At 44.1% G+C, this 16,097-nt stretch overlaps 1 protein-coding gene across 2 annotated transcripts in view; it reads right to left on the bottom strand.

Annotated features, from left to right (window-relative positions):
• The window catches only part of GABPA (GA binding protein transcription factor subunit alpha), a 67,424-nt gene that overhangs the window by 26,763 nt on the left and 24,564 nt on the right, over positions 1 to 16,097 (bottom strand). For both annotated transcript variants that reach the window (XM_030204269.1, XM_030204268.1), the window contains exons 5-6: positions 12,049 to 12,294; positions 5,540 to 5,734 (exon numbers count right to left, since the gene is read on the bottom strand). In XM_030204269.1, the coding sequence (XP_030060129.1) occupies positions 5,540 to 5,734; positions 12,049 to 12,294 (441 nt within the window). The remainder of the gene's footprint in view (positions 1 to 5,539; positions 5,735 to 12,048; positions 12,295 to 16,097) is intronic.

Raw genomic sequence — 16,097 nt, 5'->3', positions numbered from 1 at the left:
TTATGCAGCTAATGATACCCAGAGGGCTTTTTATTTGGACATGGAATGGTCTCTTCTCCAGTGGCCCGAAGGATTGTGGGTCTTTGGAGCAGGTTTTAATACGACGCTGCATCCTAAAATTGACTCTACAGCACAGCTGGTATATAAACAAGCAGATAGGAAAGCGTCAGAAGACTTGTTGTCTCATAAGGTGCTTGTGGATGCTTGGAGACATTTTCATGGCACAAGTAAACAATTTACTTTCTATTCGGCCTCTCATGCCTCATCCTCGTGTAATGATTATGTTTTCCAAAGGGATTCTTTTAAAAATGTGGAGAGGGGATGGAAATTGATAACAGTGTGGTCAGAACATGCCTCAATATGGGTTAAATATAAGGGTCCAAGTCAAGATATGAAGCTTCACTTTTGGAGGCTTAATGAGACTTTATTGTATGAGGAGTGTGTACTGCAAGATATTAAGAAAGAAATACCTCTTTCTCTTAACGAGAACTCCACTGCAGAGATTTTCTTGGGTACGGTTGTGGGATCCTTAAGGCATTTGTTAGGGAGCATTTTATGTGGACCAGTAAATTGAAAACAGGGAGTGAGAGCATCAGGATAAAGATCTTCGGTGACAACTCTCTCAGTTAGAACATCACTGTGCTCAAATACCATCTTCTGCCTGATGCATCAAGATTTGTGACTGGCGCCAGTCTTTAAAAGCTCGAGGTCATGTTTCATATGAACAAGGCATGGCAGGTGAATTTTGAGGAGAGTAATGGGGCCAGTAAATTTCTTGCTTCCCAAATGAAACAGAAGGTGCAAATACTAGTGGTGTTGCTTTGGGAGGAGGATGGGAAGCAGTATTTTACCTCAGAGGTTTAGAGGGCTTGTTTTGTGCACTATTATCATACCCTCTCTCTGCTTCTGAGATAAAGGCTTCCCTGTTAGATATGTGGCACTGGAGGGCATATCCTTTTTGATACTCAGAGGGACATCTTGGATCAAGGACATTTAGATTGAGGAGTTCACCTTTGACATTAAAGTCCCTGAAACCGGGCAAATAGCCAGGGTTGGATGGCCTCACAGCAAAATTTTATAAGGCTTTTAGGAGTCTTTTGGCTCCATTGCTGGTCCAAGTTTTTAATGGGGTTCTTTGGGGATCTGCTCCCTGATTCTATAATGGAGGATGGTATCACTATTCTGTCCAAAACTGGGAAGGATGCTACACAGTGTGGCTCATACAAGCCCATTTCTTTCCTCAACCTGGATGTTTTGTTAGCTAGCATCCTAGTGAAACCTTTAAATGCCCATATGTCTGATTTTATTCATGAAGACTAATGTGGGTTTATCCCTCAGGGTACACTAGGGATAATATTAGGAGGAACATTCGGCTCAACTGGTATGCTAGTCAAGCTAGAATTCCTATGGTCCTCTTAGCTACTGATGCTGAAAAGGCGTTTTGACTGTGCGGAATAGTCCTTAATGCAGACAGTTCTAGATATTACAGGCTTTGGTACGCATTTCAAATCTTGGATAAATTTGGGGGGGGGGGGGGGGGGGAGAACTTCGGGAGCCTTCCACTCCTTTTCAGGACTTTTTGGCTAAAGGTTTACGTCAACCTAAGAGGATTTCTTCCCTCTATGATTGCCCAGAGATACCTTGTTACATTACAGAATGGGAAGTTGATATTGGGCGCATTCTCTCCACAGAAGTGAGGATGCTTATAGAAAAATGTTTTCAACCTCCATGTCAGCTAATTTGTTGGAAAATAGGGTAAAGTCGCTTTATAGATTGCATAGGACTCCCACAACTATTGCTCACTTTGTTTCCACTCATAAAGGGTCTTGTTGGATGGGGGTGTGGGGGGCTGGGTACCTACTCTCACATTTGGTGGGATTACCTTCTTATTGGGTTCTTTTGGCTATGCTGGGCAGCTTCTGGAAGACTGGCAAAACAATACAAATCCACAACGGAAACGAAAATGGGCGGGAAAGCTGAGGAGGTAGAAGATGCTCTTCTTCGGTGGTTCTCTCGAGTCAGGAGCAGACAGTTTCCTGTTAGCGGTCCACAGCTCACCAGCTAGCTGAAAGTCTTGGATTAACTGAATTCAAAGCCACTGTTGGATGGTTGGAAAGACGGAAGGAGAGGAACAGCATGGTGAGAAACAAGACGCTGATCACTTTGGTGCTGAAAATTGGGTTGTTTCAGTTCTTCCTACCATCTTGAATAAGTTTGCACCTCGTGACATTTTCAATGCTGACGAAAATGGTCTCTACTGGCAAGCGATTCCTGATGGAACACTTGCATTCAAACATGCTGAAACTACTAGAGGTAAAACATTGAAGGACCGACTGACGATCCTCGTTTGCTGCAATATGGATGGGAGTGAGAAGTTGGAACCCCTCGTCATCGGAAAGAGCAAACAGCCCCGTTGCTTCAAGAAAGTTAAGCAACTTCCTGTGTCATATGAGGCTAACGCAAATTCATGGATGACTGGAGAAATTTGGAAGCAGTGGCTAAAGAAGTTAGACACTAGAATGCGGGCACAAAAGCGTCACATTCTGCTGCTTTGTGATAATTGTGCTGCACACAGGGATGATGCCAGGCTAACGTCAAGGTGGTCTTCCTGCCACCAAACACTACCTCTCTGATCACCTATGGATCAGGGCATAATAGCCAATTTCAAACAACATTATCGGGCTCTTGTGCTACGTCGTCTGATGAGTGTTATGGATGACCAGACTGGCAAGGATAAATGTGCTGTTGAAGTGGCTCATAATCTATCACTGTTGGATTCCCTACATATGCAGAAAGAATCCTGGAATCATGTTACACAGGGAACAATTGTGAACTGCTACAAACGGGCAAACTTTAAGGATGTGGAGAGGGACGAAACAGATACAGCTGTTGCAAACACGTCAGATGAAGAGGTTAATGACATCCCAGCCGGTGTTACTCAAGAGGAGTTCCATCGCTACGTAGCTGTTGATTACGATCTATAAACAGCTGAAGACAGCACGGACGTCGATATGCGCCTACACGCAGGCAACAATGGCTGATGATGGAACAGATGAAGAAATGAGCAGCAAGGCACATGCTGACGAAATTCAACAACCAAAGAAATGCATGCAGTTATTCTCTCTATCTATATACATATATCTATCTATATATACATACACAACGGTTAAGTGGAGGTATATATAGTGGAGGTAGAAAAGGTTCAAAGAAGAACGACCAAAATGATAGGGGATGGGACTCCTCTCATATGAGGAAAGGATAAAAGAGGTTAGGCCTCTTCAGCTTGGAAAAGACACAGCTGAGGGGGGATATGATTGAGGTCTACAAACTCCTTGAGTGGAGCAGAACGGGTAAAAGTGAATCAATTTTTCACTCTTTCAAAAAGTACAAAGACCAGAGGACACAATGAAATTATATGGAAACACTTAAAACAAATAGGTGGAAATATTTTTTCACTCAAAGAATAGTTGACTTCTGGAACTTGTTGCCAGAGGATTTGGTAACAGTGGTTAGTGTATCTGGGTTTAAAATGGTTTGGACAAACTCCTGGAGGAAAAGTCCATAGTCTGTTATTGAGATTGACAAGGGGGAAGCCAATGCTTGCCCCAGGATTGGTAGCATGGAATGTTGTTACTAATTGAGTTTCTGCTAGGTACTTATGGCTTGGATTGTCCACTGTTGGAAGTAGGATACTGGGCTAGATGGACCACTGGCCTGACCCAATATGGCTATTCTTATGTTTCCTCAGAACCAGAGGCTGAAAGGTGTCCATCCACCTGCTGGAAGTAGAAAATACTGACGAGCTGGACTGGATGCCAAGAGAAATATGCTTCAGCTCAGTTTTCAGTTCTCTCTCTTCACCTGCTGGTTGATCTATAGGTTCTGAAATACTGAGGAGCTGGACTAGATGCCAAGAGAGATATGCTTCAGTTCAGTTTTCAGTTCTCTCTCTTCACCTGCTGGTTGATAGATAACTATTCTATAGGTTCTGGAATAGTGGGAAGGCGATTCTGCACAAAGCACTCTTTGCAGAATACTAGCTTAGCGCGGCTCACCTCGGTGCCTAACCTTGGGCACCATTTGTTTTCCGCCTAGATGTGTACCTGGCAGGAATGATGAAGACCTGAGTGGCTGAGAATTGTTTATGGCTTTGTTAATGAAATCACAAAAACAAGCTTTTGTTCCTACCTCATTACAGTGCTCTTTTGAAAAGGGCCGACAGGTTGATGAGAAGCTGGCTACATGACATCTATTTCCAGCCCACCTTTTCTGGTAAAACTACTTGTAGGGAGTAGGTTACAACAGCTCCAGGATTCTTTACAATCCTCCTTTCTTCATTTGAGCCAGTTGGGGGTTTCCTACAAGATTATAGCACCAAGACTATTTTAGTCTCTTACCAAGCACTAGATGACAGGATTCTGTATTCAGATGTATTGTTTGATATTTCTTTTGCATTTGACACCTTAAGAGATGAAATTCTTCACTGCTGGCTGCAATCTATGGACTGTGGAGGTCCAGAAATCTGCAACACCACACTCTTCAACTTAGATGGGGGAGGGGGATCATCAAGTTAAGGAGTTCCAACACAACATCTGTTTTATTGCCTACTTTAATATTTACTTACACCCTCTAGGAAAATTGCTCATAATGGAATTTATGTTTATCTATGTAGACAATATTTTATTGGTGGTCCCCGTAGAGGAAATCAATAAGTTGTTAGTTACTCCCTTGCCACCTGTGGTTTGGTTGATAAAAATCTAGAGCTCAAGCTCTCTCAGTGTACAGACCCACTGATTGAAACACTTTCCTTATGGTTTTGTGGGAGGAGAGGAACACACCGTCCTTCCATATGAAAATTAAGACCTTGCTGTTTCAGGAGGCATCTGGAGGAGTGATATTTGCTAAGAAATCAGAATGTCTCTGGTGTTCTTGTTATGATGTAATGTACTTTAACTGTTTTTTTTTTTTTTTTAATTGTTGTATAATCCATCACTGAGGGTGGTGATTTCATCCACATTACTAGGTTGTAAAAGTACACTAAATTAATAAGCATAATATTTGAAGGACTACAAAATAATTGAGGGCAAGTAAGAACAAAAATAGTCCAATTAGTATGCTACTGAAAAGCACTAAGCCAGTTTCTCATGTGTCCAAGATGAAGAGCCAGACAAAGAAAATTGAGAAACTTGGGAAGAAAGTTACAGTTAATAGTAAACATAGTAGATGACGGCAGAAAAAGACCTGCATGGTCCATCCAGTCTGCCCAACAAGATAAACTCATATGTGCTACTTTTTGTGTATACCTTACCTTATGGACTCAGCAAAGAAATTCTGTTTTAATATGCCTGCACTGAATAAAAGGTCTGACAGCAGTATATTTACAACATATCTAAAAAAAGTAACATGAATTCTGTTCAAAACTGTCCTCATTATTGGTAGTTAAATTATACAGCTGAAAAAAAAAACCCTCACATAAAAAGTGAAAACACGATCACTATAAATTTAACACACTAAGCCACAATTGAATTGACTCACGTACATTTCCGGAGCAGCTCCAAGTGACTCCACAGAATTTCTCCTTGAGGGACCCTCTGGAAAAAGTCTTCTTGGCTAAAATTACAGAGATCCCGTCCTGGAATACTGAGGGTACCAAGATCTATGCCTTGCATGCCAAACTCCTTCATCACCCACACTACCCAGTGAAGGACTTGATCTGTAGACCACTGAATTGGGTCTGGGACAAAAGTTAGAAATCTGTTGTTAGATTAAATAGACTGCTTCTTCCACCATTAGTTACTGCAAAATACTTCACTTGGTTCCTGCATACGTGCAAGGCAACAATGTTATAATTTAAAAAGTGCCAGTTCCACCAGCTCAAAATCCTGCTTTTACAAATCCATACACAAAGAACTATGAAAGATTTAGTCTTGCCAAGATGTTTTAATTCTTAGCCTTTGGTATTATTTATGTATAAAAGATCTTCCCCCTTACCTACCAAAAGAAAACAGAGGTCCTAGCCAGAAGAATGAAGTAAGGCAGCAGATATGTAACATAAGATATAATGGCTCGAGTGCAGAAAACACATAGAACATTGTGCATAGAAACAGAATGATTGAATATAGAAATCTGGTTCTGCTTGATGAAGAAAACAAAGTTACTCACCTGTAGGTGATGTTCTTCCAGGATAACAGGATGAATATTCTTATCATTTGAGACAGCATCCTGACAAAGCCCACGTGGGAACTCTCAAGGCTTTGCATGCATGTGCCTTTCCACCTATTACTGTTACACAGGACCTAGTCAGTGTAACATGTATAGCAGATGAAATTCATCTTCAAGGGAAGGTGGGCACATATGTAAGTATATTCATTCTCAAATACCTGCTACAGGTAAGTAACTATTTTTTTCCAAGATAAAAGATTCTCATGTGGGACTCTCCCCCCATATACACACAATTTCATCCTAGCACAGAAGTGGACCCAAGTAGGTGGAGTTGTATTTTAGACTCCAAATAGATTTTAAAAGGACTGTTGCATCAAGAGTCTTGTTCCAAACAACTGTGGAAAGCAAATATGTGGACTGTCACAGCTCTGCAAATTTCCATTACAGAAGCTGATCAAGTGGGCTATCAATGCAGTTACAGCTCTGACCCTCAAGAGTCATCCCAGCCTAGGCATAAGTAAAGGAAATGCAGTCTGCTAGCCAATTTGAAAGAGCAAGTTTTCCAATTGCAGTCCCCATTCTGTTCAGGTCAAAAAAAACAAAAACAAAAAGCTGCATGAACTTTCTATGGGCTTTAGTCTGCTCCAGATAGAAGACCAAGATTCTCTTGCAGTCCAGAGTGTGCAGTGCGTTTTCACTTTTGGGTGCATGAGGAGTAGCCTAACGGTTAGTGGGGCAGGCTTTTGATCCTGGCAACCTGTGTTCAATACCCACTGCAACTCCTTGTGACCTTGGGCAAATCATCTAACCTTCCATTGCCCCAAGTACAAAAAAAAAACAAAACAAAACTTAGATTAGGAGCCCTCTAAAGATAGAGAAAGTACCTGCATATAATGTGTGCAGCAGCTGCTGCCGCCTGGAGGCTCACTCGCTTCCTGCAGGTGGTGCATTGACACTGGAGCATCAGGGTTAGTGCCCACTGTGCCAGTGTTTATCTCTAGCCCTTTGAAGGAGAAAGATTCCCTGATGCATTGGAGGTCCCTGGTGCTTCGATGCCCCTGGCCCTTGCCTCACACCAAGGTTAGTCGTTTGAAACAGGCAGAAAATCTGGCATTTCCAAGAGCATACTTGAGTCAACCGCTGAGCTTTTTTCGGTGTCTAAGGAAGCACAAGAGGGTGCCTTGGAGGAGGCTTTCCTTGGTCTTTCCTGAGATCACTCCCTATTACATGAGAGGTGAAAATCTCCTCCCCCAGAGGAGTTTTCATTCTTTAAATTTATAAAGGAGATGGCCAGATCTGTCCCATTTGAGTTGGAAAATAAGAATGAGCCCAGGACAGATGTTGGACATCCTCCAGTTTGATTCCTCCCCCCCCCCCCCCCCAAAAAAAAAAGAAAAAAAAAAAAAAAAGAGGCTGTGACCTTGCCCATTCACAGAATCCTGAAGCTGCTACAGATGAAGATGTGGAATACACCCCCTCTGTACATAAGTTCAACAAGATTGACTGTGTATAGAGTCCAGAAGGCTTCAAGATTTGAGTAGATTCAACTTTGCATCATTCTTTGTTGGTAGAATCTGCACTAAAAAAAAAGCCAAGAATACAAAGACCCCACACCTTGGTGCCCCCAGGGAAGCATTTGAGGACCTTTAGTCTTTTGGGAAGAAAGTATTTCAGAATGCTACACTAGCTTTTCTACATAGCTTCTTAACTCTTAATGAGCATGCACTTGCGGAACCATTGCAAGCTTCTCCAGCTAGTAGCTAAAGAATGGGATTGTAGAAAATATATGGTTAGGACAACCTATGATATTTTCAATATGGTGTCCAGGGCCTCCGCAATGGGGATTGGGATTTGCAGACTTGCCTGGCTGCAGGCCTCAGACTTCAAGCTAACAGACATTCCATGCTGTGCAGATAACCTTCTTGGTGAGACGGTGCAGGAAGCTGCTAATAACTATTAATCTCATCAAGCAGCACTCTTAACACCATGAAATCTCTCCAGGCCTACTCCAAGTTTGGCCTCCTCATCATGCCTATCCTGCATGTCTTTTAGCACCACACCTCCACAGGGAGAGTAGTCGTCTTGGTGACTGCTGTGTCACGATTGTGGTCGTGACCCTTCTCAGGCTCACCTTAGTTCCGGCGGTCAGCTTCTGAGCTGGCTTCTGTCTGTTCTTCCTGAGTTAGTTCTGTCTCTGTGTGCTGGTTGCTTCCAGCATGGCTCTGATTACTCCACTATACTGCACCTGTGTGTGTTAAGCCTCTCTGTGCTTCAGTATGCTTTCTGCCTGTGCTTTGGTTTGTGTTCCTCTTGCCCTCTGGTGGCCAGACCTGGTGGCTGCATTGGATTGTCTGTGTGCTGTTTCCCATTCCAGACTTCAGCATAGTTCAGTCCGGATCTTCCGGCCTGCCAGACTTGCTTGTCTTGTTTGATACTGCACAGCACTCGTAGCTGCCTTGTGATTGCTGCAGCTGAATCTCAGCTGCTGCTGGGCTTATTAGTCATTTGGAAATTCTCTGCTTTGCCTTTGCATCGCCTAAGGCCCTGGTATGTTGGGGTGCTGGTGCACTTCTGCCTAGTATAGTTTATAGTCTGTATTCTTGCCTGATTCTAGTTAGTCTTTGTGTAGCTTCTTGTTCTGTATTGCTTGTTTCCCAGTCTTGTTTCTTGTTTGTATGTCTTTGTCTAGTTCTAGGTTGTCTGCGTTTCTTGTTTAGTGGCTGCCTGACAGCTTTCAGTTCTGTCTCCTGCCTATCAGAGTTTGTTCCCTGTTTCAGTGGCTGCTTGCAGCTTTCAGTTCTGTCTCTTGTCTGTCAGAGTCCTAGTCTAGTATTCTGCCTAGCCTCCCTGTGTATTCTAGTCCCTGTGTGTATCCTGCTAGTATCCAGTTCTGGCCTGTCCTGCCGGCCACCTGCACCCAGGGACTCAACTCCTGGGGAAGGGTGGTCAGGTGCAGGTGAAGTCTAGCCATCCCTGTCAAATTCTGTCTTATCCCTGTGTGGGGTGGTTTTGCCTGCCACTGCCGCTCCTTGGCAGTGGCCCAAGAGCTCATGATCCTAGTTTCTGCTTTGGAAAGCCTGCCATGCTGTCACCAAAGCATCAACCTTAGGGAGAGCAAACTGCTCCAACTTGTTCGCGCTCACCGGATACAGTTGTGCCATAGCCTTTGCGACCTTGAGGCCTGCATCTGGGTCTGAATACTGGGTCAAAATCAATTCCTGTATGGCCTCATGAACTGGGAAAGCTCTAGTTGGCCTCTAAGTGCTTGCCATCTTAGGATTAACCACCGCCATCTCTCCCGTGGCGGGATCAGAGATCTTCAGTGCCTCAAGGTCTGAGAAATCATGGAAGGTAACTCATTTTTATGAAAAAGCCGCACCACTGTGGGATCATCCAGCTTCTCCTGGAGAAGTTCGCCCTCTTCCACGTCATCTAAGCCGGCATGCCACGACGACTCCTCAGAAGGCACTGTCAGAAAAGCAGGTGCGGGCACCGGTACCAAGGACCCAGCCTCTGACCCAGAAACCAGCCTTCTGCACTTGAGGAATGGATTCTGAACCAGAGGCAAGATCTGCCCCAAATCCCCCACAGATGCTCCCGGGGAAGAACGTGAGGAAAAGTGCATTTAAGCACACAGGCCTAATGCATTAATAAAATGAATTCCTGGAGGGGGGGGGGGGGCGGGGAACTCCTGAGGCCTCAATTCCTTGAGACCCGTCTAACAAGGTCCCTGACATAGGCTGAGAAATACCCGCCAAGGAGGCGAATGCAGTACCCTCTCCTGCCGAAAGAGAACTTGGGCCTGAAATAGCAGAAACACTGCCATTCGAAATGGCACTCCCACCAGCATGGAAGACAGAACCCTCCCCCCTCCCACTAATATCAGCGCACCCCATGCTGCAGACTCCGGTAGCTGTCCCCCGCTCCCGCAGTGCAAACAGCGCTTAACTGTTTCTGCTGCCATCAGATAAAAGAAATAAAAACCGGCACTCACCAAAGCAGTGCACTTCCCAAAAGAGAGCCTGTACAAGAACCAGGCTCCCCTGACGCAGCTCTAATTCAGGCACTTTTTTGTTTTGTTAAAGTTGTGAGGAAGGTAGTACAGACACAGATAGCCTTGCAGAAAAAAACTGGGAGAAGGGGTAGAGAGGGGTGAGACAGAGACTTAGGAGCCTCCAGGTATGTCTCCAAAGATGGCACCTTCAGCCAACCACCCCCCCCCCCCCATCTCAACTAGCCTACAAGCCCAGGGCACCCCCCCCCCCAAGTAAGATAAATCCAGGAGCTGGGAAGTGAACGTCCAACACCTACTGCAGATAGAGATACACAAACTGATGGAGGGGCTGGCAGTCTCATACCAATGCCATCAGTTTGGCTATCTCCACCTGCCGGTAGACGGATACAACCCACCAGTTCCTGGATTCATCTATTGCCGACGCTAAGAAAAGTAGCGTTTCATCTGTTCTGGGCTGGGACTCGGCTCCTTGGAGGCTGGTGTGCCCCATCTGATGCCTGTGAGGGTCAGCTACCCTCATGTCAGGGGTGCTTTGAGGACACCTGTGACCTCAGTACCTCAATGATGTTGGCACTGTGCTTTGAGAAGGAGTGATGTTGATGCTTCTTGTCCTAAGCCTGTGCACTACAGTGGCATCCCTTCATGCTGTCAAAAGACAAGTACGAATCATCCTTCCTGGTCCTCGTAGGGGTAGAGGGGAAATCTGAAAGGTGTCTGATCCCCACGATCTCTACTAACACACAGTGTTGAGGAACACAGAGGCCTACCTCAATGCAGCTCCAAGAGTCATGGAGACAAATGATCCCAATGCAGACATCAGTGGACTGGACTTCGCAGCACCAAAAATCTTTTTGTGCTACTTTTCACGACCTCCAATGTCTCTTTTTGACATCTGCAGTTTACAAGAGGAGTCAGGATTGGGTCCCAAGCAGAAATTATGAGTGTGTTATCTTCACAGACGCAATCCTGTTGCATTAGGTAGACTTCTTAAAGCCACTGGGAGCTCTCAGAAATACCCGGAAAAATAGCTACAGCGAAATCAAACAGCTTGACCTTGGGGGGGGGGGGGGGGGGGGGGGGGGGATCTATCCATATGGGTGCCCAGTGTCTAAGTCTATCAATTTTTCATATACCGCCTTCTATTGAACAAATCAAGGAGGTTTACATATTTAACTATTCAGGTACTTGCCCTGTCCCAGATAGGCTCACAATCTAACTATATTGTACCTGGGGCAATGAAGGGCTAAGTGACTTGCCCAGAGTCACACAGAGCTGCAGAGAGAATTGAACCTGGTTCTCCAGGATCTTAACCCACTGCTGACCATTAGGCAGAAGTGGGAATTGAACCTGGTTCCCCAGGTCCACATCCCGGTGCACTAACCATTAGGCCACTCCTCCACTACTGTGTAAAAGGGCCTAGCAGGCCGTTAAAAAAAAAAGGGAAAAACTTAAAAGAGCACTAAAAACCCTAAAGTGACACTACCAGATAAGATTTTCACACTGAGAAATTAAAACAAGACAGGGTTTCAATACATCAACGCAAGCTGAGGACCAATGGACATGTTCATATTGCTCAGCAGAAAAACAAATTCTGACAAGATCCCATGTAATAGCAGCAGGTGGAAACAGCACATGCATGCGTGTAGAATGCTTCCAAAGTCTTTGAGAAAATAAGCTGGGCTGTGTACCTGTATAGGCTTCACTAGGATGCTATCAACACACCTGTATGAATATTATCATCTTGCTTGCCTTTGGAGAAAAAGAATTTATCTACACATACCCAGATAATTATTGAACTGCTACTTTATCTCTCAAAACAAGAAACTATGTTCAAGTGCGACACTATTTGGAAACAAGAATCAAATTCTTACCATAAGGTATTCCAAGGCGTTCTTGCTCCTTTCGATACCCCTCCAGTGCAGCAGCCCATCGTGTCACTTGCTCAGATGTTTCATCCGACATTGTGGCGATATGCTTTGTGCCATCCAGTGTTATCACCTGAGTTTCTTCAACTAGCTGAGCTTCAGCACCAGCATGATGGGCATCCGGGTCAATGACTACTTCAACTGTCTCCACCGGCTTTACAATTTCAAGGATATTTAACTTTGGTTCCATCCCTGCACATTTATTTCAATAAATGTTTGTGTTAAAAGAAAAGAAAACATTATCCATAAACACTGTTAAGAAGAAAATCAGTGCTATATTATGGATAACAGTTCTGGATCTCTTGCCCTCGGACAAATGTAATCATTTAATTCCGAGAAGGGCCTAGTTTCTGGGGACAAAGCTTGGAAAACTGTTCTACCATTTCTCGCTCTAGAGCCAGAGCAGAATGTGTATTCTTTTCCAGTCTGTCTCTTCCAGGAAGCCGTCAGAGGAGACTGCAAATCTGGAACAGAGACAGCACAGAACAGCCACGCTATTCTCTAATCTGGTCCTTCTCTGTTGTTCTGTATGGACCAGGAGGGGAGGGGTTATCTTGAAGATCACACTCCAGAGCAGAGGACATAAAGAGGGTGAATTAGCGCAAGCTTGGCACCCCTGCTCAGAAGTTTCAACCTTCAAGGTTTTAGTCCTACTGTTGATGACATGACTTGTGCTAAGTCAATTCCTTTGTGTGTCCATTACCCAGAGAGAACAGCATTCCACCACTTTTTGTCCAGACCCAAGGAAGCAGAGCAGAGCTGGCAGTGGAAACCAGTTCTGGTCTCTCTCTGGAAACAGAACAGAGCCCCATGTATTTTTCAAAATATGTTAAAAAGCTCCCTTCCTCCTGCCCCATTCACCCCTTCCCATATCATTTATGTTTTAAGTCCGATGTCTCATCAACAGCCTACCTTCACAACATTTATTATGATTTTAGCTCTGCCAAAGTTCTTTATGAGTTGGGGGAGGACTGAAACAAATTCTAGGGACTGAACTGCCATCTCTGCTCTCCTTCCCACTGCCTAAAACTGTGCCCCAAATTTTAAAAGTGGAAAAGTCAAACGCCTCTACCTCCTTTCCCTAAAGGCTCATCCCCAACTCAAAGTTAGAAAAAGTCAGATATAGCTGATCCAAAGTTATAACCAAGGCTTCTATGTAGGTTATTTTTCAGCTATTTAGGGGTCCTTTAAGAGTTAAAAAAAAAAAAAAAAAAAAAAAAAAGTGTTTTTGCACTGGAATCAAATGTGTACATCAGAGCAGAAAAAGGCAAAAAAACTGAGTGGAGGATACAAGACAAGCCAGGGGAGGAGCGAGAGAATACTAGGGGAAGTGGTGTTTTTCTGGTGTTTAACCAAGAACATAAGCATTGCCATACTGAGACAGACAGAAGGTCCATCAAGCCCAATATTCTGTTTCCAACAGTGTCCAATCCAGGTCAAAATTACAGATTTCAATGCTGCTTATCCTAGAATATGCAATGGATTTTCCCAAGTCCACCTTAATAGCAGCTTATAGATTTCTTTTAGAAATTATCTAAACCTTTTTTAAACCCTGCTAAGCTGATTTTACCACATTCTCTGGCAATGAATTCCAGAGTTTAAATTACTCGAGTGAAGAAATATTTTCTCTGATTCGTTTTAAAGTCACTACTTAGTAACTTCTTTGTGTGCCCCCTAGTCCTAGTAATTTTAGAAAGAGTAACCAAGCAATTCACATCTAACTGTTCCACCCTACTCACTATTTTATAAACCTCATCATATAAACATCTTTTCCCCCCTCCAATGAGGATGTTGGCATTATCAGCTAAAATCAGAGGACTTATGAAAGAGACAAAATCATAATACAGAAACATTCAATACAATTTTATGTCTCTGTTGTACCTGTAACATCCAGGTACAACTTAAGGTTGTTCTGTTTGAGAAATATGTGAAACTAGTAAAAAAAGGCCTGTTTCTGACACAAATGAAACAGGCGCTAGCAAGGTTTTCCTCTGAGTGTGTGTGTCAGAGAGAGAGACAGCATGTGTGTGTGAGAGACAGAGCGATAGAGTGTGATAGACAGGGAGTGTGTCAGAGAGAGTGTATGTGAGAGACAGTGAGTGAGTGTGAGCCCCCACCCCCGCTCTCGCAGGGCCCCCCTCCCCACCTCTCAGGTCTCGGGACCCTCTCCCCACCTCCCTCTCCCCTGCCCCACCTCGAGCCATCCATGTCCAGCGACCCCCTCCCCAGAACATCAAACCCCCTCGCCACCCGCAGCTGCCAGTGGTCACGTTGTCTGGCCGCTGCTGCTTTCCCTGTTGAGCAGCAGCGGCCGCTACATAAAGAAAAGACGCGATAAATGTTTTAAAACCTAGCCCAAACCATTCGCAAATGCCAAAGTCTTTCAACACAGTCTCTGCAGCCACTCCTCCTCTCGCCAGTCACGTCACCGTGCTCCTCCAGGGTCTTATTCCAGGGGCAGTGACGTGGAGGCGAGAGAAGGAGCGGATGCAGAGACTGCGTTGTAAGACTCGGGCATTTGCGAATGATTTGGGCTGGGTTTAACAACATTTATCGCTTCTTTTTTCTTTTTGTAGCGGCTGCTGCTTCTAAACAGGAGAAGCAGCAGCGGCTGTTCAGCATTACTACTGGCATCTGCGGGTGGCGATGGGGTTTGATGCGCTTCGGGTGGGGGTGTTTGATGTGCCGAGGGGGGGATTTCTGTGGTGCCGCGCTTGTAGTTTTTTGATGCGCCGCTCCCTGCCACTTGCTCCGAAGTGGCAGGGAGTGGCGCACTGACAGCTGATTCCCAGGCAGGGGGAGGAGTAGGAGTAGGGAAACTACTCCTCCCCCTGCCTGGGAATCAGCTGTTAGTGACGTCATCCTGGCTATGGAGCCTAGCTCAGCGACTCCAGGAGCCACGGACACAGGCAGTCCCACATTAGAACGTTGGTGGTGAGAATTATTATATAGGATGATTTGAATTTAGATTAAGTTCTGTGTATATTCTGGTATCTTATGATTATGTGATCTGCATGGAACGGTGTAGATTACTGTGGAACAGAAGCCTGTAATGGTAAAAAAAAAAAAACAAAAAAACAAACCATCACATTTTGAAAAAAAACTTCTGAATTTGAATGGTTCTAGTCTTCTGGGTTTTCTAGGTGACTAACAGCATTTAAAGTTTGTAGAACCTCTCATAAGCAGAAATTTTACTGTTAATTTCACACATGACAGAACAGCTTAAACTTCCTTCTACAGTTCAATATGGAAACAGCTGCAGCAATTTAATAGGTAAGACTTAAAACTGCTGAAAACTGCAGCATGCAGGACTCGCAGAACTGCTTCTGACCTTGATAGCTACAGCTGAACCTCTTTTCTTTGGTTCAAATAAATTCAAGCTACAGTATTTAAATACCATAGAAAATAGCTGCAGCTAGTATACTATTATTTACTCCTAAAAGAACTGTTTTGGTTTAAATTAATATTTGCATTTTCATCCACTGAGAAACCTTTTATCAAATCCCACTATTTAAACAACTTTAGGGGTGGGGCACAAAAATTCAATCCATTCATTTTTAGCTAATACAACTGAGACAAATATACCCTTTCTGGTCTTACAGAATCTCCCGCTGGAGAGATTTATGTTATTTTTATGTTACCTATGTGTATCAGTACTGAAACACTAGGGAAGTCGAGGAAGGAAAGCATGACGTACCTTAATGAAACATGAGAGGACAGGTTAACTGGTCATAATCTGAGATTCTGTACTCCATGGCAGCCTCATATTTAGCCATTGCAAGGCGCTTCCCCTTTGAAAATCTACATACTTTTCTCAATGTAAACTACTGCAGGTTATTCCTTGAAAAGCAGATGCAGGGATTTCAAAATGAAGTTCCCTTATTCATATTGGAGCCTGTCTCCAGGTACTACCTTCTTTTTACTCCAGGGGGAATTCTGCACAGAATGTTCAATTCTGCACACTATTTGTAATTTCTTTGCATGCATAATGCCCC

The sequence above is a fragment of the Microcaecilia unicolor genome, chromosome 5 (genome assembly GCF_901765095.1).
Source record: "Microcaecilia unicolor chromosome 5, aMicUni1.1, whole genome shotgun sequence".
Classification (NCBI taxonomy): domain Eukaryota; kingdom Metazoa; phylum Chordata; class Amphibia; order Gymnophiona; family Siphonopidae; genus Microcaecilia; species Microcaecilia unicolor.
This window is presented reverse-complemented; position numbering and strand designations above follow the sequence as displayed.